The sequence below is a fragment of the Scatophagus argus genome, chromosome 12, assembly GCF_020382885.2.
Source record: "Scatophagus argus isolate fScaArg1 chromosome 12, fScaArg1.pri, whole genome shotgun sequence".
Lineage (NCBI taxonomy): Eukaryota > Metazoa > Chordata > Actinopteri > Scatophagidae > Scatophagus > Scatophagus argus.
Window position 1 is genome coordinate 8864180 of NC_058504.1, and position 21226 is coordinate 8885405.

The 21226-nt window shown below is 40.8% G+C and overlaps 2 protein-coding genes across 3 annotated transcripts in view; both read left to right on the forward strand.

Annotated features, from left to right (window-relative positions):
- The first annotated feature begins 1 nt into the window (after position 1).
- Positions 2-14307, forward strand: cenpi (centromere protein I). The gene is made up of 20 exons (XM_046405507.1): positions 2-306; positions 1781-1918; positions 3212-3330; positions 3631-3738; positions 4291-4339; positions 4487-4533; positions 4791-4880; positions 4997-5128; positions 5365-5508; positions 7452-7572; positions 7804-7898; positions 8020-8137; positions 8247-8311; positions 9037-9146; positions 9995-10130; positions 11123-11247; positions 11704-11752; positions 12407-12622; positions 13054-13095; positions 13258-14307. Exons 1-20 carry the CDS (start codon positions 135-137, stop codon positions 13399-13401), a joined length of 2220 nt encoding a protein of 739 aa, XP_046261463.1. The 5' UTR covers positions 2-134; the 3' UTR covers positions 13402-14307.
- A 96-nt stretch (positions 14308-14403) lies between these two features.
- drp2 (dystrophin related protein 2) overlaps positions 14404-21226 on the forward strand; it is a 142080-nt gene continuing 135257 nt past the window's right edge. For both annotated transcript variants that reach the window (XM_046405504.1, XM_046405506.1), the window contains exon 1: positions 14404-15021. The gene's annotated coding sequence lies outside the window, so the exon portion shown is untranslated. The remainder of the gene's footprint in view (positions 15022-21226) is intronic.

Below are 21226 nucleotides of genomic sequence, written 5' to 3' on the forward strand. Positions count from 1 at the left end.
ACCGGGAAGCAACCAAGCGGATGGACCATACTGCGCAAGCGCAGAGCAAACGGTCGCGCGGAGGATTTGAGTTTAGTTTGAATGGCTGAACACAGGCAGAAGCAGATTGTTTTTTAACTTTTAGCAATGTAGAAATGGCAGCAAAGCGAAACCTGTCAGGGCCGGTGGATTCAGACACATCCCTACCAAACGACCAATCTCTGTCCAGTCGGAGCGTTAACAGGAGTTTGAGAGTCGCAGAAAAGGAGAGAAAGAAGAGCGAGGCGGAGGACCCGTTTGTTCTGGCCCTGAAGTACTTCACTGACGGTACGGCTAACGCTAAGTTCAAACTCGCAGATCGACATCAGATGGTGGCGTACTGTTAGCTATCAACTTTACTAGCTAGCTGTGCATGATTTATACGTCAAAAGTCTCCCCTAAACAGACACAGAAGAAACATATAACGCTAACCTAAGTTTCTTTCTTGTTTGGTTGGGATCTAGACATGACGTAATAATAATAATGCACATAGGTTCAAATCTGCCATCCTTTCCTAAAAACTGTAGACCCAAAACCAAATCTTAAAACTACATTCACAAAAGATCTGACGCTGCCGTCAAAATCAAACCGTCCTCAAGCGATTTGTCTGTGCCCCAGTTATCACACAGTCCGCTCATGCACGCAGCCATAGTCAAAACACATTGTTCAGGGCATGTAGCCACAGATAAAAATGTTGTTTACTGTTAACACATTTTGTATAAATGTCGACTCACAACCTGGCATGAAGGTGTTACTTAACAGACAGTATTATCTATTATTAAGCTCCATACTACAGTCCAAGCAATGTAGTAGTACAATAAGAGATTCATTCTGCCTCAGCATCTCATTAGTGCTGCGACAGGGCAACGGCCTAAAACAACAAAACATGCACAATATGGATCTTTTTAGCCTGTTTCTCCCAGTTGATGCCAATAAAATAATTGATAATTTAACATTTTTATATTTTAAGAAGAAGTTCATAACTTGTACTTTATACACACCTGAGAATAAGAAGGGCTAAGATGGATGTAGTGAGCAAAGATGGATGATTTAATGATTTGTTATGTTAAAAGACGCAGGTTATTTCCCTCCGCTGAGAGCCCTTGTGGAACATGTATTGTGAACTGCAGTCATGTTGTCTTCCTCTGAAACGGCAGATAAAAAAAACGTCCACGCTGCCGACAACATGTTTGAGTCTCTAGTCTACATTGTTTGACTCCAGGCAGGTGCAGCAGTTTGAGATCATGAGTGCCACAACAGCATGCTGTGCCTGATGTTGTGCTGATGTGTTGGTCATTTATACTTACTGAAGTGACTGAATCTACAAGAGAAATAAATAAATGTATAATGAGGTTACTGATTTTTGTTATATATTTAGATTTTACATCTATCAGTCCAGCTTTTTAGGAATTCACAAGCATCCACCTACAGATCATAACCTTTAATACCTCCCCCCAGATGAGGATTTAAAATGTTGGTATTTTAATTCATCTGCCACTGCGAGATGTGAATTCATTTCATATCACAAAACAACAACCATGAAAACTCCACCTTTTTTTTTCTTCAGAAAATACTGAATTTAATTCTCACACACAGTTTGTATAATAACAGATAGTCTGCTGTGATGCCACCCAATGTCTTCAATAGAATAAAAAACAACTGAACTTGTGGAGTTGACGCTACCTCTTGTATGTACCAAACTGTGTGACGATTTGAATGTTTTTGAAAGTACTCCCTCTGATGATACCTCTCCCTCCTGTAGTTGAAGCAGGTACTCCTGTGTATGGAAATGATGAGGTGGAGAGGAACCTGGTGCTGGTGGAGAAGGTGGCCTACAGTAAAGGACTGTGCCCAGAGGCCATCTCCATCATGCTGGACTTTGCCATGAGCCTCCGTATGGGTGAGACAGTTACTAAGCTGCAGTTATGACCTTGGTATTAATTGTGAAATTTCTAGCAGAAGAAATAGACCTGTATGTATAAAGCCATAATTCCTACTATACATTCTTCTTCTTTGGCGCATTACCCTGTATAATGGGGTCATCAATTACGTCTCCCAAAGAGTCAGAATTTTTTTAAGCAGATACTGGGGAAAGGAATTTCTTTGAAAAGATTAAAGTTTAATTGGGCCTAATTAAATAACCAGACTCTTAACTAGAAAATGCTCTTAGAGTTCTGCCAAGGCAGTTTGCAGAGGAGTTAATTAAACCCATTCTGTTGACTGAGAAGTTTTGATTGTTATTATGAGTCACCATAATTAAACAGGGTGACCAACTCTCACACATGGAAGTGAAACTCTCAGTCTGCACATGTTGTCATGCCACACATCCATTTTCTCAGACAGCCAGAAACAAATTTATCACTGATCCTGACACAATAAAAAAAAGAAGAGCACACGAACAGACAAGAATCAGCGGCTTTTCTAGCAAGCGTGCATCTCGCTCTCCTTACACCGCATGCAGGCAGACAGGAGTGAGAGGGAGCTGCTTTAAGCTCGGAGTGAGATTCGGTATTGGTATAGCGTTTTACTCAGCACAGAGGTCATAATAATCATGTCATGTCAAGGCTGATCAACATACTTTCCAACGGCCAGCCATCAGGGTATGTGAGAATCTTCTCAGTTACATTTATGCTGACACATAGGCATACTAACCCAATAACCATTTAGTCACAAGAAGGTTTCTCTTGTCTGTTTGTGTCCTCTTTTCATGCCATTGTCTGTTCTAAATTTATTTTTCACATCGTAAGAAAATGGACTTGTGATGTGAGACTGTATGAAAAGTGCTGAGTCTGTCCTGTCACATGCAAAGCAAGTGTACACCTTGGATGAGTTGCCTGTCAAAATGACCATCACACTTTTGTTCACCTCAGCCAATTTAAATGGTGCAGTGTTAATTACTGAGACACTTAGCTGTAAGAAATGTAATACCTTCTGGTTTTTGTGTTTATAGGGCAGTTGAGTTGGCAATAGTGCTGCGGCCAAATATCACTTGTGTGGTAGATATGATATAATGTCTATGAGAGTGATATGAGCACATATCTTTCACACAATTAACACACATTGCGCATGGTTGTCTTTTGTTCTTCCCAAACATTTAGGAACACCTGCGCAAAGTAGAAAGTGATATTTTTACAGTCAGTCTTAACGTTTGCCTCCTTAAACTGATTTTGTTCCTGTGAATTCCTCTGTGTAGGGACGACTCTGTGTGCCCGGGTGCTGAAGTGTCTGATTCCTGCCTCTGTGGTGCCACAGCAGGCTGTTGTTCGAGCGGTGGTTTGGCTGGGTGTAGGAAAAATCCCCATCAGCACACAAGTAAGTGCAAATAGTTTTATTTGCAATTAGATATCGTTGTCTTCTTACCCTTTTAATTCATGTTGTTGGTCAGTAAATCTTGATTTGATTTGCCCAAATTCTTTTAGTCTTTTGTCTATTCATTAGTAATTGAGAGTGTTTGGAAGAGATTGTTGCCATGTGTCACTCTGTGTTACCCCGAGATACACAGTATTTGAGATAAATGAGTGTCGGTTTATCTGCTTTTGATTCTGTCTGTGTCTTTGCTGAGGTTGGACTATAGTTAATCATTTTTTTCCTTGTATGTGCTGCAACTTTCAGGTTCTTTTCATAAAGTGGGTGTTGACCGTGTTTGACATGATTGATGCAAAGGACGAACTTCGAGCTATCTACGGCTTCATCTTCAGCTTCGTCACAGAGGAAAATCTGGTATGTGTGCTGAAGATGATCTCTGCATCGTTGTATTAAGAAGTTTAATGAGGTCTAACTGTTCACTAATGTATGGCTTTGAGCAACAAAAGTAGAGTTCATTTGACTTATTTGTCATTTAAGTGGCATGTATATTTTTATATGCCAGAGTTGGGGTTTTTTTTGGTATGATGAATGAAAGTTTGTTTCTGCTGGACTGAAAAGACAGATACATCTATGGCATATAGACGTGTAATTCATCACAAATGAGGTTTATGCCTTTCTGTTTGGCTGAAGTTTTGTTAAGGGCCAAAATGCCTCATAACCCAAGAAGCAGGTTAGCAAGTTATCTGTATAAAAAGTCTGCTCATATCTGAAACTGGAAGTTAACAGGTATATTCTGGATTTTTCTCTGCGAAGTCATTCACATAACTGAGTAAAATTACAGGTTGCAGTCTTTCTCAGTTGTTGTTTGTTCACGGGTGAGTGATTGCCTATTTGTCAAATGAAGTGACTGCATCACTTTAGACTAAACAAGTGCTAAGATTCAAAATCATTATCTTTTGTTTTCAGTGTCCTTTCATCTGCCATCTATTATACCTTTTGACCAGAAAGGAAAGTGGTAAGTCAACCATTGTCACATCTGAAACATCCACTTTTGTACTATTGTTTCCCCCCTTTTTTCCAGTTTGCTGAATTATTTCCTCTTTGTAGTGCTCTCAACACTTCTGCAAGCATTATTGACAGCTTAATTTTTTCCTCATTGTAGTGCGAGTCTTCAGGGTCAGAAAGCTGCTGGAGTTACAGTCTAAACTGGTAAGCATCCTGCTGATTTGATGCTCTCTAGAGCCATTTATCACAACTGCTACCTGTTTTCCATAGTCTTCAGTATGCACTTCTACTCAGTGATAAATTGCAGGATGTTTTGTTTTGTACACTGTGTATATTATTCCTGTAAAAATGCAGCTTTTCCATACTAGTGGTTATTGTTATTGTCTGCATTATTAGGAAACATCAATCAAAAATGGAGATTTCAAGCTGAAAGACGTGTCATATTGTTCTTGTTTTCTCAGGGAAGACAGCCTTTTCTTCTGCACCTGCTCTCACTTTACAAAGTGTTTTGTCCTGAAATGGTGACACTCTCCATTCCGTCTCGAATGAGGGTTTGTACAAGGACTGTGCCTTTAACACATGTTCCTCTGTCACAATATCGCATGAACATCATCTCTGAAGTCCTAAAGACATTGTATATTTTTTTTTTGTTCGTTTTTTTTTCCAGAGTGGGTTTCGGAACCACAATTCCCCCTGGAAATCAGCACTAATTGGTGTTCAGAAGAGGAATGGTTCCCAGGTTGACTCCAGCATCAGTCTGGCCTTCACAATTAAAGATAAGACCCACTCAAGGAAAAGGGTATGGAAGTCTATTTAATTTGCCAGCTTACTTTGTTTATTTGTTTGTGTGAATGATTGCTGGATTGACACGGTCAGAAGATCATTTCAAGTAGCAAATAAATAAAGTTTATGTTTGTAATAAATATGTTTGTGATTTTGGCATTTTAAATTCCAGGCAATTTGAAGGTATAAACATATACAAGTATATGCTATCCTGGACTTGCCTTTATTTATTTTCTTATGTGCCTTTCTCAGAAACACCACCACCTGGACCTGCCGGCATTGAGTTCCATAGTCAATAAAGAGGCTCAGACTGAGCCATCCTCCACCAGAAAGGGAGTCCCCCTGGTTCAGGTCCACTCCTTTGCTCACCTGTTAGAAAATATGCACCATATAGAGGTAATTTCTCCCAGGACAAACCTCTGAGCTGCTCAAATCAGCATCTGCAGTTCCGTTGTTAATTCCCTAGCCCCCAGTGCATCTGAACTTCACTGTTCAATGATTATTTAAGCAGCAGAATAAATTGTATGCCAGTCCCTTCATGTCATTAGTACATGTAGCCACGGTCTGTTTAAATTGTGATAAATCCCCACAGCCACAAGGTGGTGCTGGGTCACTGTTGCATTTTCTGTAAATTCCCCAATCGGCCAAATCACTGAAACCCTTGACAGCTGAAGTGAGTAACATTGATTATGTCACTGCAGTGCAATGTTCTGCTGGGAAACCTTGGGTTCTGGCATTCATATGGATATTTTTTTGACACGTGCCACCCACACAAGCACTCCGCTGCAGTCCAAATATACTCCTCTGTGGTATTGCACCATCTCCCACCACCATTTAAACCACTGACACTGATCGGTAACAACAATGCTTTATTGTGGCTGATTTGGGTCCTGTGGGTTTTTTTAAGGTGGGGCCTGACTGACTTGTGTGTTTTTCTGATGCTCAAGCAGAATGAATTTGAAGTTTGAAGGCCAGCTTGGCACCCTGAGTTCCAAGTTCCTCAAACTGTTCCTGAATGTTTTTTCCAGTGTGCTGCTGGTTGTGGTGATGAGTGCCAGAACCTGAGGTTTTCCTGCATAACATGATGACTGTGATACACATCACCCAGTGGTTTTTATGTTTTGGATGATCGCTGTATGCTAGAGTAGGAACATCCCAGTCAAAGTACAGCGGAGGGGCTTGGGGCTGTAATTTGTTTATTAGATTAGAGCTTAAGCAAGCTTCATGAACACAGTGCTGAACATTTGTTTCATTAAGCAGGCCATTTTTTTTGCAGATATAGTCAGTGGTTTATCTGTGAGTAATGAAAGCAACAGACATGAGATGTGAGGTGTCTGAGTAATACACTGGACAAAGTTTCCCAGCAGTGGACTGGTTGCTCAGCAAACATTTTGACATATCAGAAGTGAAACCTCACAGATGTATTAGTGACTGCTGCATTTCACTATCACTGTTAGTAGGACACCGAAGCTGTCGTTGGGACTGTTATGGCCGCTTGTTCTTCCTGCTGTTATAAGTCAAAATGTCTGCCGTGTAATCAGTCCGTTGGTTACTTAAAAAGGCCTCTTCCATAAATGTTTATTTGCCCTGCATATTCAGTGCCCTGATAAACGAATATAAGTCATTTTAATGGCTTGCAGACCTTTACGCGTCACGCTGCATAAATTTTCCCCTTTTCAACCAGCCACAAAACCAATGTGAGCGATAAGACTTGGCCTCTACTTTGCTGCATCTGAGGAAAGACGGATTAGTACACTCAGTTATATTCTTAAAACTATTCAGCAAAGCCATTGACACAGGATCATTGATTATTTCCCTCATTGCCTGTAATTCTGTTGTCAAAAGTTGAATGGTGCTTTCGCAGTTTAATGATACAGTTGCTCCATAATTATGGAAGAACTGAGCTGTGTCCATTCACAGTCTGTCTTCTCCTCATTCTAATTTATTTATTATACTGACAAAGTCTCCATATTGGGAGGCAGCTGTTCATGCACAATAAGGGACTGTATAAACTATCCAGCGTGAAATGTCCCAATGCTGGCATTATGGGGATTACTGGATACTGAAGCTTTAGCCCAATAGCGCGTTGCTGGCCCACTCAGAGAAAACAAGGACATGAGCATCCGTTTATTCTCTAGCAGGTAAACAGATTGATTTGAAACTAACTTGAGGGTGTTTTTATGCAGTGTTTGACTTTCTGACTATAGTCACATAGCAATATGATTTTTGTTTTTCCACCTTTTCTCTGTTCTTCGTGGCTTTTTAACGGATATTTGATTATTTCAGGCTCTCAGTCTTTCTCACATGTTCTATCTTCCCATTCATTTTACCTCCACCAGCTGCCTGCTCAGATGGGCTCACTGCTGGGCTCCAGTCTGGCACTGCAGTACCTGGACTGTGTACAGGATGAGTCTGCCCTCCTACGCCTCAACTTCTGGCTGGGATATGCTCTTCATGAAGGTAAGGAAAGTGAGGAATCAAATTACCAAACTGCTGTGACTTCCTCTGTCAGGAAGAGTCATCTTAAGCAAAGACCTTGAATTGAACCCTAACGCATAAAATAGTTGGCATATCAAAGAGATTCTTTCAGGCAGAGGTTCAGGGGTTGGGGTCTTCTGCTGTTTTTCTTTTTTTCCTTTTATTCCCTTGATTTTTACACCAACTAAAGACCCCTTTTGCTATTTCGTTAAGAATTCTTGTCCTGCAGCGATGGAGGAGCCTCCCAGAATTCGGAAGAAGCTCTGCTGTTTTTAAACAAGTTGCTGTCCACGCAGCACTTTCTTCAGGTAAGCCTCACATTTCATTCACAGTAGTTCATTCATTGTTTCCTGTGTTCAATAGCCTGCACCCACATGCTTAGGCAGGCAATGGTTTCATAATGACCAATGGTCATATTTTGCCCACCAGGAGGGCTTTTCCAGTTCAGAGGTTTTTCTCTACAAATTCCTCACCGTTTGGGATGGCTGCCTCCTTCGCCCGCAGATCCTTGGCCTGCTGAGCAACATTCCCGTTGTCCCCAGTTCCCGTGAGTTTTGTTTTTGGGTTTTCATTCTGTACATCAGGTGTCCCGTCCTTGTGTTTTCCTCAACAACCTTGCTTTCCACTTGAGTAAAATAACTGTCTCCCTGCTTCAGAAATCGGGTCACTTTTGTTTGAGCCCCTCATGCAGCTCTTCTTCACATCCTCAGTGTTTTTCAAGGTAGGCCCTCCTCTCATCTACTGTACTTGAATTACAAAACTTTCTGCTATAAATTAATAATAAACACAATATCTGTTTACATGCTAATGTAGACTCTCTGAAGGTTTTCTTTACAGGTATACTCTTCACATCAGTGTGAATTAGATCCTCTGCACAGCACTTATTTAAATAGCAAATACATCAGGTTTAAAGCTGGTTCACCCACCACTTCCTTCTTCCATTGAGGGCAAAACAGCATCACCAATCTGTTTTAAATAAATAGTTTAGCTAGTTAAAAACACAAATGCACAATATCTGCCAACGTTGGAGTGTTGTACACCAACGAGCCTGTTTGTAACCCATACAGACAAGGTTTTGTTCACCTGTCTCCTCCCTGCTCAGCTCTGTGTGTCTGCCGAGGGGCCCCGCCATCGGGGAAACACAGAGGGCGTGGCCCCTCAGCAGACACACAGAGGGACCTGCGCCCTCAGTGAAACACAAAGAGCAGTGGAGAGGAAAAAACTAGCATGACCGTAAATGACCGCAAAATACGTTAAAGACTCATACTGAGATGAAACGATATGAGCACATATAAATTAGGTAAATAACTGTAAATATTTCTTTCGGGGAGAACAGCAGTGGCCAATTAAACAGGAATCAGTGGCAAAGAAACAGCATTGTTTTGTAATTATAAAGCACTCATTATGGTCTTGTGTATGTACGTATGTGTGTGTGTGTGTCTGCAGTGTGGACTGATGGAGTGTCTAAACAATATGCTGCTCAAGTGGCTGACCTGGCACTCAGTCTATGCTCTGGAGGACGACTTGGACATCAGCCTCAACAGCCACACCTCCATGTGAGTCTCACATCTACTTCCTGTTACTTGTTTATGCCCTGAGCATAAACAAGCAATAGACCTGAAACACTTTGGGAATTTACTTGAGAGCATAAGGGTTATAGCTCGTTTAGCTTTTACTTTCGAGCCAAGATGTGCCAAGATGCCTTCTCATATCTAATCCATTCTTACAGATGTAGTAAAAGTGTTGAGGTGTTGCCTCAGCTTTATTTACGGGGGGTTAATGTAATGAAAAAATCACTTTCTGTTATAGGTGTCCCTGTTGACTTACCCATTTTTGTTCCAAATATGAGGCTTAATAGTTCTATTAACTTTCAGTTACACATTGTCAGAACTTTTATTTTTTATTCTGTCTGATAGCATTTTGAACAGTAACTTTTTAGCTTTAATTTAAGCCATTGTTACCCTCTGCCAACCAAAGCAACGATGGCAGAAGTGTGTATTCACAAGATTTTCCCTTTTGGTTTTGAGCCTATTTATTCATCAAATCCTTAAATTGAAATTTGGGTACAGACACAGTCCTAATGTCCTATTAAATGTGTTTCCAACTTCCAAATTAAGGTTAATTCAGTTGGTGTCCATTATGTTTAAGTAACGATAGATTTTTATTCACTGCCATTTTCAAACTCACCTCTGGTCTTTAGCCAGATCAAAAGATCGGAGATTAGATTAGATTTGTATTTGTGTACACTTTCGGAACATCACTCTTGATTCTGTTTGTCCTTTGAATTGCATTGAACTGCCTGTCAGATTACTTGTGTAAACAGATTTCATTTAGGATCGTTCCCAGGTGCTGGCGCTCAGCTTAAAATGTGCATCTGACTCTTTTGCTCTGCCCCCTGTCCCAGAAACATGACTCTGTCGGGGTTCAAGGATTCAGTGATGGAGCTGGTTCACTTTGTGGGTCGGCTGGCCTCTGTGGGCCTTCAGCTTGAAGGCTGCCATTCACTCCTGCTCAGCTTCATCCTGGACTTCTACGAGACGGTAAATGAGCTGATGCTAATTCAGTCTGCCCTCTGCCTGGGCTTTACTCGTGCCCTTAAATGATATAACTTTAATTAAAATGTTTTTTTTTGTTCAGTGTTACTTCATTTCAATGTCAGACCTTTAATGAGCAGATGTCATTCTGCTCAGCGTTTTCACATTCGTCTATTCATGAGAAATGTTTCTTTGTGCTCAGGTTATGTATATTTCAATATTCATAGATTCTGGATTTTTAAATGCAGAAAAGAGCATGTGTATTTTTTTAATAACCACATTAGGCACAAATTGCTGTTCAAAGTTTAGTATTATTGTTAAAACTTCTGATTTGGATCTTTATCCATGACTTGAGATTAAAAAGGCTGCCTTTCCAGATCAAGTCAGCAGCAGCAGCACTTAGAACATAAAAAATAAAGCTTGCAAAACATACAGGTCGGAAAAAAAGTGAGATTAAATATTGGAAGAATAAGCAGTGATCAAAAAACAGATGAGTGAGGGACAAGTATAAAAATGTATGCAGTGGATACATAAAGTCCTAAAATTGGTATCACTGATGGTCACAATATAACTTAATATTCCATCCGGATTAACATGTAAGAAACACTGACAGGAGGAAAACTTTTAAAGGAGTGCAAGTAGATAAATTTATGTCTACCTGAAGTGTGTTACAATCAGCATGTGCAGTATAAATGAATGTTTGTTGCTTTTTTTCCCCTTCAGTTGCTTGGTCAGTACACAGCTTAGGAACAGAGGAAAGAATCATGTTTCTGCAGCAGAAACGGCACTTCTCAGCTTCATTTGGAACAACAAAACTGCCTAAATTCAAAGTTACCATTAGCTTTTACCAGCTTTGTAGGGCGCTGTTAGTATTCCGTTAGTTTTTCAGAGTCGTGACTAATGCTTCAGCCGTGAGATATAAGGTAATTTGGGGTATCCACCTTTCATTCCTAACTCTGTCTGTCCTGATTAGCCTGCACATTTATCTCCTCCTCCAGGCGTGCGACACGTTTCTGAAGTATGGGCTGCCCCTCATTGTGATGCCCCCTCCTGGAGTTTTTTACCCGGCCCTGTTCGCCGCTGACCCTGTTAGCGTGGACAGACTGGCCTACATCATGTACAGGTGGGGACTCTTCATCTCCATGCTACAACCTGCCATCAGCTTATCGTGATGGCTACAGCAATTGGCAACATCCTTAACGTAATATGTCACACATTTATGCATATTTGATGGCGGAACAGAACGGGAATCAAATGGCTTCATTGTACTCAAATGTATGATTTATGAAAATGTGAGGCCAAGAGGTAGTGCACTTAAGCCCTCCTCTCCTTTTTATGTAGAATCCGAGCGTCATTCGTACGTCCAGGCTTTAATAATACAAATCCTCATAGTGTCGGCTAATTGACTACACTCCAGGCTTCTGAAGTAATTTTACTGAAGCTGAGCGTAAAAGAATGCCACGGCAAAGGAAAATTGCAGCGTAATTGCATTATGTTTTTTGACAGACTATAGCGAACAAGCTGTTCTGCAGTAATTCATGATCACAGTGGTCTTTTCTGTGGTTTTTTTTTTGCTCAGGTACAAGGTGAACTTGACATCAGCCAAGAGTCAAGAAAAGCTCACTGAGGTAAATAAAATACTTTGTTCTTTGTGCTTTGCATGTCTGATAATCAAACATGCTGTGATTTGCTGTACAGTGATAATACAAGAACACATTTTGGTCCGCTGCATCAAGCACTTGACATATGATGTAGAGGAAAATATTTTTTATTGGCTTACTTAACTGTTATCTCAAACCATGGATTTTGAATGCATTTCTTGTGATTGCATTTACATTTCAGGCATTTAGCTGCTGCTCTCCTCCAGAGTGGCTTTCTGTGTGTTTTGATTCACTGTGAATCAGTTTTGTTTGGGGTTTTTTTTCTAGATTTTACATCTCTCAGTCCAGCTCTTTAGGAATTCACAAGCATCCACCCACAGCTCATAACCTTTAATACCCTCTCAGACGAGGACTCAAAAAGTTGGTATTTTAATACATCTGCCGCTGCGAGATGTGAATTTACAAGTACATGTTAGGCAGCCAGTCCACTCAAATGAAAATGTCAATGGCACTTCTTATTAAGAAAAATGGAGTTTGTAAATGGCATGCAAACGAATCAGGACAACAGACATCAAATGTGAAGCACTGCAGTTTTGGAGAGTGCTTTAGCTGGTCTCTCTTACACTCTCTCCACTTTCTTTTCTTTCTTCTCGTTTCAATTTGGATTCTCCTTTTCGGCAGGCCTTTCACATCAGCCGCCAGACGTTCCACGAGTTCAACCATTACATAGTCGTCATGGTCAACTGCCTGTGGAACTCCCAGATGTTTCAGCCTGGCATGGGGGTACAGCTGGGGGAGGAGCTGCTGCTCAAGAGCAACGTGCCACAGTACTGGACGAGCTTCGACCTCGTCCACCATCCCGCCTTCGTGAGCTACGCTGTTGAATTTCACCAAAGGGTGGGTGTGGACCATCTGACGTCTTGATTCGGGTCTTAGAAAGATATTTTGCATGCATCCTACCAGCTGCAGACTACACAATGTGCTTGTCCTCTGCACCTTTTAAACAAAACCTGCTCCAACTCTCTTGTTTATTCTCAAACTTTAAGAGGCCAGTGATGGATCACTGTGCAGCCAGTCTGTACAGTTTGGTTAATAGATTTCCAGGCAGGACAAGGAGACAAATGTGGTATTAATGTATCTTTCATAGAGGATACATTAATACAGAAGGACATTTTATTATTAATGGCTACTGCATGAGACGTGGTCTTCATCATGTTTAATAATACACATACCTTTTTTGGTTCAGTCTAACTACAACATCCAGCAGTGATCTTGTGAGATTTAGCCGGGTGGTCTGACAGTGCATATTAATGTTCTCTCTCTATCAGTGTTGGCCAGGGAGAAAGGACATGGACCTCAATTCCATAAAGGTACGACAGGTCTCCTTTTCAATTCTGCGTTTATAATAGAAGTCACATGTTGTTCGATGTGCATCAGTCATATTTCAGAGCTTAAGAGAGGTCGCTTTGATTTTGGAAATCCTCAGATGTCTGAGATGTGATTGGGTGTGTTTTCCACCGTGTGCGTTTCAGGATTCCAAGCCATGGAGCTGGTACCTGGAGTATTTGTACACTCAGGGTTACGACGGCCTTAAACAGTTTGTTCAGAGCAACATCAGCCGGAAGATGGCAGCAGGCGACGGGCAGCATGACGACCTGTCCACGCAGCGGAGGTAGTGGCACAACTCGGTGGAGAGCAAAGGCAACCACTTGCATCAGTTTTTTTTTTTTTTTTTTTTTAAAAAAGACTTGTACATATTTCATCTCCTCGTGTCTTCATAGCGAGCTACTTGCAAGCGATCTGAGCATCTTTTTATGTATATAGATTTATCTGTGTTTATTGTATTCTTGACGACTTAACGGCTTCAGTGTTGGCAGCATGCTTAAAAATATCAGTAACAAAAGTTTCAGTTATTTCAGTAACTTCAAATATCTTTGCAAGGAAATCACGATCATACTTAGTTTAATAGCAGCGAACCGACCTTGAACTAGCCACAACATTGAAAAAACATTTTTTAACTTACCTTTTATGTTTTTGAGGTATATTTTCTTGTACAGCTTTTCATTTGCGAAACTCGACTCTTGAACATTGTTGAATATAAATAAGTGTGAGACTTTTAGTTTGCAAACAAATAAAATTAATTTGTTTTGTATATACACAATATACTGAAGTACAGTACAGTGCCCTAATGTGAACCTCAATTTCACCATTATCAGTTGGCATTGCTAGCTTGGGGATCTGTTAAATGGATAAGTATTCTGGTGCAGTGCAGTCAGTTGCTTTTCCCAGCTGGAAAACAGCATTTTGCTTTAATGGAGGAACCTTTCTGGGTGGTTATTAGGCCTCAGGCTACTTGCGCTACTTTTGAAAATGCAGGATGAAATCGTTGCATACTCCGTCCATACAGTCATCAGCTTTGTACGTGGCAAAAATGTATTGACCCAGAAAGTGTTAAAGACTGGCTTGTGTTCCTACATAAATAAACCTTCTTCATATCTCTGTAAAACAAAAGAGAGGTTCAGGAACCTCCGCAGGTATCCAGAAAATAAACCAGTGTGCGCTATTGTACTGCTGCAACTAACGATTATTTTCATCAGTTCATTTTCTTCTTTTAAATTAAACCACTGATTGTTTTGGCATATTTAACAACGCACTTATTTAGCTTATTTTAGTTGTCAGACTTCCTCTGGGGTGTTAAGCATCTAAGTTTGGCCTAAAAGGACTATTTTGGACATCACAGATTTATTTTTACGTTAAGTTTTCATTCCACTGTCGGCGATGATGAAGAGCTGCAGAGAAGATGTGCTCTCTCAACCCTGAGCCAAATTGGATCCTTACAGGTTTTTGGATGCCCCCCCTCCTCACACACACACACACACACACCATCTCAGCTCTGACTTCAGAGCCTCCCTCCTGCAGCTCTGTCATAACGCTCCACGGAAGTTTTCTGCCCGTGTTACGTTTAATCCAACTCTGTGAGATGATAATATCATTTGTTGAGACGGTTAAACCCCCAGCAGACGAAACCCTCGGCGTGTGGTGAGTGAGTGGCGCTGATGAGAGGAGCCACCTTAAAGAAAAGCATCCCGCTGATGTCAGAGAGACGGTCTCCGCCGCCGGTACAGCGCTGCGCTGCTCCATCGTTTCAAATCTTCATCCGCGCTGCTGCTCTCCTCACTTTTCTTCAGCTCATGTCTCCACCGCATTCACTGGAGTAGCTTATTCCAACCTCTTCGCCAACACATTCAACTGTGTCAGTCCTACCTGAGCCAAATCCTCGCTTCGGGGAGAGAAAGGTAAGATTGTTCAAGGCTGCTTGTTTTTTTTTTCTTTTTTTTTAGTGTTGACTGCAGGAAATGTGTTTTGTGATTGAAGCCGGTTAACCCCGCATCCAGGGCGCGCACACTCACAGAGAAACATGGTGTGACAGTGTGTCGGGCTTCTTAAATCGCCTCGGAGTCACTCCTGTGCACGCTGAGGGAGACGCTGGCTGTTGTGCTGCAGTTCACATACTGTGCGCCGTCCTGGTCACAGTTTGGCAGACGGCTCTTACTGAGACCAGACGACATCCGTGTGTCGGGTGAGCTTTGCCTGATTCTGGCCCTTGGAGCTGTCAGACCAAAATGTGTTCAAGTGAGCGTTTTGGCAGCCAAATGGTGTGTTTACGCTACAGTCCTGTTCGTTATTCTGAACTGCATGTATCTCACAGACTTCATGACCAAAACGCACAGACGACAGTTTTTTAATTCAGTAGCCTAATTGCGGATCTGAGGAAGTGAAATTTTTCCAACGCTGATCAAGTGTGCGCTTAATTGTGGAGTCCAGAGGAAAGAGACCCTGCCATCTTTCTCTGCAAGTTTCCCCGCAAGTCTCGCTTCCCGCACAAAAGGCGCATTTTTAGAGCTTTTCTGTCTCACCAGTTTGTCTGGGTGGAGACTGACGTGTAATGGCAGACTGAGGTGCTGAGCCGGATTTGAACTCTGGATGTCGCGAGTAATTATGGTTACAATTACACTGAGTGCGTCTTAAGCCCCAATACGCAACCCAGTGTGGGATGATTTAGAGAAATGTTTTACAGGGAGGAGCAGCCCTGCTTCCCTGCACAGGACAGTGGTAATAGCTTTTATATTAAAAAGAAATCCAAATATCAACTATGAACAAAAAACACATTGTCTAATGTTTGTTTGCGGACCTAGTTGTGCACCCCCCTCCCTCCTTTTTCCATCTAAAACTTCATCTATGTGACTGATATAGTTAAGAAACATGCTCTAACAGCCCCACTGAAGGGCTGGCAAAAATATTTTAGCTGTAGCAAATTATTGCAAGTGTACATGTCTAAATATATCAGTTCATCATGTGAACTGTACATTTGTCAGGGCTTTCATGTCCATATGTCGACTGCATGCTCATTTTGAGAAACAATCAAACACAAATATTTGATTCATGAAAATTTTATCTTGGTTTTGAACATCAAAAGCAATTCAGACTGAAAGGTCGAAGTCTTTCATGTTCATAAAGCCCAGTAATTCTTGGCATTCATAGCTCAAACCAGGATGAAACTGAAGGTCTCTGGAAGCTTGAAGTGGTTTATTTTGATTTAAAAAAATGAGCTGCATAATGTTTCTTCCCCAAAGGGAACATCCTGCCTGACAGTGAATTTCCTCTGACAACGACTTTTATGTTGTCATTCTGCAAGACCTTTTTAGTGTTTTCAGTCTGTTGGCCTGTTCATTTAAAATAGCTTCAAGTGATTCTCATGGACAGTAATCTTCCTGTACCGAGACACTGAAAGATCATTTCCCTCAGAACGCATGTCTGAAGTAGGAGGGCGTTTTGAATTTTCTTCAAAGAATCCAATTTGATGCAATGATAGAATTGTGTGTCTTTTGATCTTAAAGAATCCTGAATAACATCTGACAATGTAAAAAAAAAAAAAAAGAGGAATAATTCTGCAGATAGTTGGTTTAATAAATGGTTGATGATGAGTAGCATCTCGCATATTATGTGTTGCTCTTTGTAACAGATTTGGCAGAGGGAAACTGTGTTTGTCAAGGCTCCACACAGTAGTGAAATATAACTGCGAGAAACGCTAAAAGGATTACGAGGATGTTCCATTGTCACCGCCTCTCTCCATCTACATACCTTCTGGTCATTTTCTATGTTATGCATTTTCAACAGTCTCCCTCCAGCTGTGTTTTGGAGAATGTAGATTAAATCATACAGCCTCATCCCATTTTAATGTCCTGTATTTATGCTTAAGATGACAGTGCCACTGTCACTTGTATCAGCTAGCGTTAAGGCAGTGGTTCTGCCTTTTTGTGTCTGATGTGTGCGTGTGGAACGAGGCACTCTTCTTCTATTAATAATACCATGACATGCTCTGCTGCAAATGTTTTAATAGCTAAATTGTACTTTCAACCATCCATTAGTTACATTCAACGATAACTCAACCACTTATCTTTTATTTTTTACGCTATTTTATCTGTTTAATTATTTGAGCTAACTATTTCAGCTCTTTATGAATTTTAGCCATCTGATTTAACCATTTAGCCCATTTATCTATTTGAGCTGTTTCTGTGGGACTCCATAAACCCTTGGTATTTCAGCTGTGGCCAGGCCTGCCATCCTACATCATGCAGAGTGTTGGTGCCTGTTCTTGTTCCCTCACATTATGTCATCTTGTCACTTTTTGGATACACTAGCAAGCCTTAACCCTAATTGTAACTTCAGAGATGATCTTTTAAACATATTTTTTGTTTGTGTCCCTTAAGGAATCAAAGTCAGTGTTTGTTTGTTTTTTAATTTAACCCAAAAAAAAACCCAACCAAAAATAAAAAGTCAACAAAGCATTACGCAGGGTTCGAACCCCAACCTCCTGGGTTAGAGTTCTGTTTGGTCATTCATTCAACACAATTTGCTGCTTGATTTGGACTTCTCTTTTTGTTACACACTATGCCACCTATCTTCAAGTCCACCGTCTGGTCCAAACGTGGTTACTTCTGGTTCCAGAAACACACCGGTCAACCCTCTCATTTCCCCCATATTTAGCCTTCACTCCCATTGTCCTTCTGTTTAATTTTTAGCCTTAAACAAAAAATACCTGACAGTAACATTGACACCAGGCATAACTGCCGGGTTTAATTTGATGTGTCTGCCACATTCCGCTCTGGTAAACCAGATGGTCATATGTAGAACACTGACTGTAACACCTAGTGACGAGAAGTCATTCAATTAAATGGCACCCGCTGCTAAAACAAGAAGAAAGGCAGCATGAGGATCCAAGGATGGATGAGTGTAAGAGGGATGGAGTAGCCTGCCTGCCAAAAAGGCTAAAAGTTTGTGCGAATATATGACCAAATGGGACAAGGCTTACCTGAACCTATTGGAGAGCAATATTGATCAAAGTCAACCAGGTATCTCATTCTGACCACCTAACTGTAGCCACTTTATTACCCCGTTCTTTGTTGCACTGATATTTTAAAGCAAGATGTCGCCTAGTGGTGATCTTTGCATTCACCATGTCCTTTGTCTAAATTCAAGGGGTGTGTGGATAGTGCTGGGGATGGAGGGACGGCTTGTGGGTGGCGTGCCGGAGAATTTTCTTTTATTTTCAAACGCCGATATTGACAAGCATGCCAATATCACAAAAAAAACCCCCCAAAAAAACCAATGGGTGACATCACATTGGTTCCGTCCAAAGGTGAAAGGTTAATCTTAAATATGCAGTACTTTAAAGTGGGTAGCTGGTTTCTTTCGTGATTTGTTTTCATCACCTCTGATGAATTCTAAAGATGTATTTTGGGATTGCATTATTTATGCTGTAATGTGGGGAGCAAGCTGTGTTAAAGATTGTCTCGGGCATGTTTTTCTTTTCTCCCTTTTTTCAATTCAGGAGAGTGATCTGAAAATGTCATCCTTTGTTAAAGTCTGCCCCAGGTCTTGAGTAACTCTAGCAGAGCGTTAAGAATTAGCAAACTACCAATTGCTGTAATGACACTGCATATTCTTACTGAAAAGATTTTTCTTTATTTACAATGAAAAGGTGGCTGTAGGTCAGATCCTGTGAGTTCATGTAAGCACTGTGATCATGAGTAATTAGTCAAGTCTGATATTTTCTTGCCATACAGAGGAAAGCAGTAGCGAGTTTTCAGGTTGCGACCTCATGGAGTCAAATGGTCAGACTGTCATAGTGATTTAATTACTGCTGACCCCAGTGTTGACCTTATTGATGTCACCTTGCTGTCCGGTTGGACAACTGAAGACCTGGGTGAATTGTTCTTCTGCATTGCCTTGTGTTGCTAGACTGAATATTTGCACTTTAAGAGCTTTTTTGACTCAACATTTCTCTGTATTTAAAGCATAATTCTTATTCATGATGTTTGTCTAGACTGCTTTTTACATAAGTATAATTAGTATTAAGGTGTCATATTTCCTCTGGAGTCTGTGCACAGCATAGCTGGAGCTATCTGGACTCATTTTTCTCCGCTTAGAAGAAGCCATATGTTGCTAATCACTCAACATAGTGTGAAAAACATCTACCAAACATTAAAACACTTGACAAGCCACTGAGTTTGTATCCCATGAAGCATTTATTTGGTTTACTCAAAGTCTCTCTGCTGTGTTATTTCATCATCCCTTAGCATGATGCTTTAAATTTTAACCATGCTGGCAGAGAGCAGAGAACATGTCAGGCTGGCTGATCAAACCAGTAAGACAGTGTCTGTGACAATATAATTGGTAAACACACCAAATTAACTGCTGGTATCTTTTGTGGATACGTTGCATTAATATTTGGCTTACTTACAATCGCCTCTGAAGAAATCTGTATGGAAGTAATCTCTAAAAACATTGTCACACTGTACACTTAATTGCCACATTCATGTCCTATCATTTGGGTCATCTTTAAGGATCACTTTAAAGGATTAGCCTAATGATATTCTGTATTTTTATCATTGTCAACAACACTCACAAAAGAACTAAAGAATGAACTGACTCTACTAACTGAGCTACTAACAGGTTTTGGTTGTGTATCCAAAGCTTGATATTGTACACCTGACCTAAGAAACTGGCCAAAATGAATAAAAACACAAATGTCTTAATTGTAATGAAAATAGGCACTAGGAGTGTGAATCTTTGGGAATCTCATGATTCATGAATCAATTTTCAATTCATAATAATTCTTGATTATAAAAGATTTTTCATTGAATAAATATAAAAGGGGGTATTGTTTCCAGTCTCTTGCCTCAGTGTACTTTTTGCCAAATCATTTACTGGTGCCCTCCGTTCATTGAAATACAATTATGAAATGCAACTTCAAAATTAGGATAAATGTTCTGCAGCCTTTTCATTTAAAAAAAAATTAAAAGTGTTAATTAATGCATGAATTAATTTGAAAGCATCATCTTACCGTCAGGCCTGTGTGAGAATAACCAAATGAGGGGGAGGTGGAGTGCTCCGCTGCATTGTTATTAATGCTGTTTCTCCAGCAGTAGAGAACAGCCTGGAAAAGCCATCGCTGTACAAGATTGTGAGCGCTGCAGGGGTTTTTTGTAGTTGAAACAGACTGAATCTAAAGCTCTTTTTTTTCACCTCAGAGTCAGTTTAAGTTGTTTAATCCTGTGTATTGATCAGCTGTGTTTCTTACTGCTGATTGCTGCTCCCCTTTGTTGAAGTTAGTAAAAATAAAAGTATATTTGTGACTCGTTTTTAGGGCCCTGATACATCTGCAGTTTGGCGAGTGTCAGTGTCCCTAGTGGCCTTTGTTTTCAGACTGCTGAAGATCGGGTATCGGCGGTGGAGCCCATTGGTGAGACAAAATCGTGCTGATTGGCTGTTCAGCTAAGTGAGCCAGTGAACAAAAAGTGAGAAAGTCAAGAGGGCACACAGAGAAGTGTGTTTTGCATAGATCATACTAATACTCAAATATTTAAAAACGATGAAGCAACTGAAGACCAACTGAAGCCAAGTAGTGAGCGACAGTGGTGTGAAAGGCAAATGCTGCTGTATCACAACAGCAGTTTGTATTTTCACAGTCTATATCTTCTGAGTTCCCTTTTAGTTTTTTGTTTTTTTGATAAACACTATCGCCACCTGCTGGTATGGAGAGTTATGCCAGCTAGTCTTTGCAGTGTGTTTAAATTTAACATTTTGGCCCAGACAACCTCAACAGGAAGCTGCACAACAGTCTGCTTTTGCCGTTGTTATGGTGTCAGTCCGTTGTGTTGGGCTTTAAAGGGTAACTTCCTGCCCTCTGTGGTTGAAAGCCTGCAGTGTTGTACCTTTAAACACACTCGGAGTCATGGCATATACCTGTATAGATGCAGCAAGGTAAGAAGTTAAACCTGTGGAGGTCAGCAAAACACGATTTTCAGAGGGTGATAAGGTGCTCTTTAAAGGTCCAGTGTGTAGGTTTCAGTGGCAGCTAACTCAGCCCTTCCCCACCGCAGCCATTAAAAACATGATTGGTTTGGTTTATCCGTTCAGGGCTACTGAACAAACACG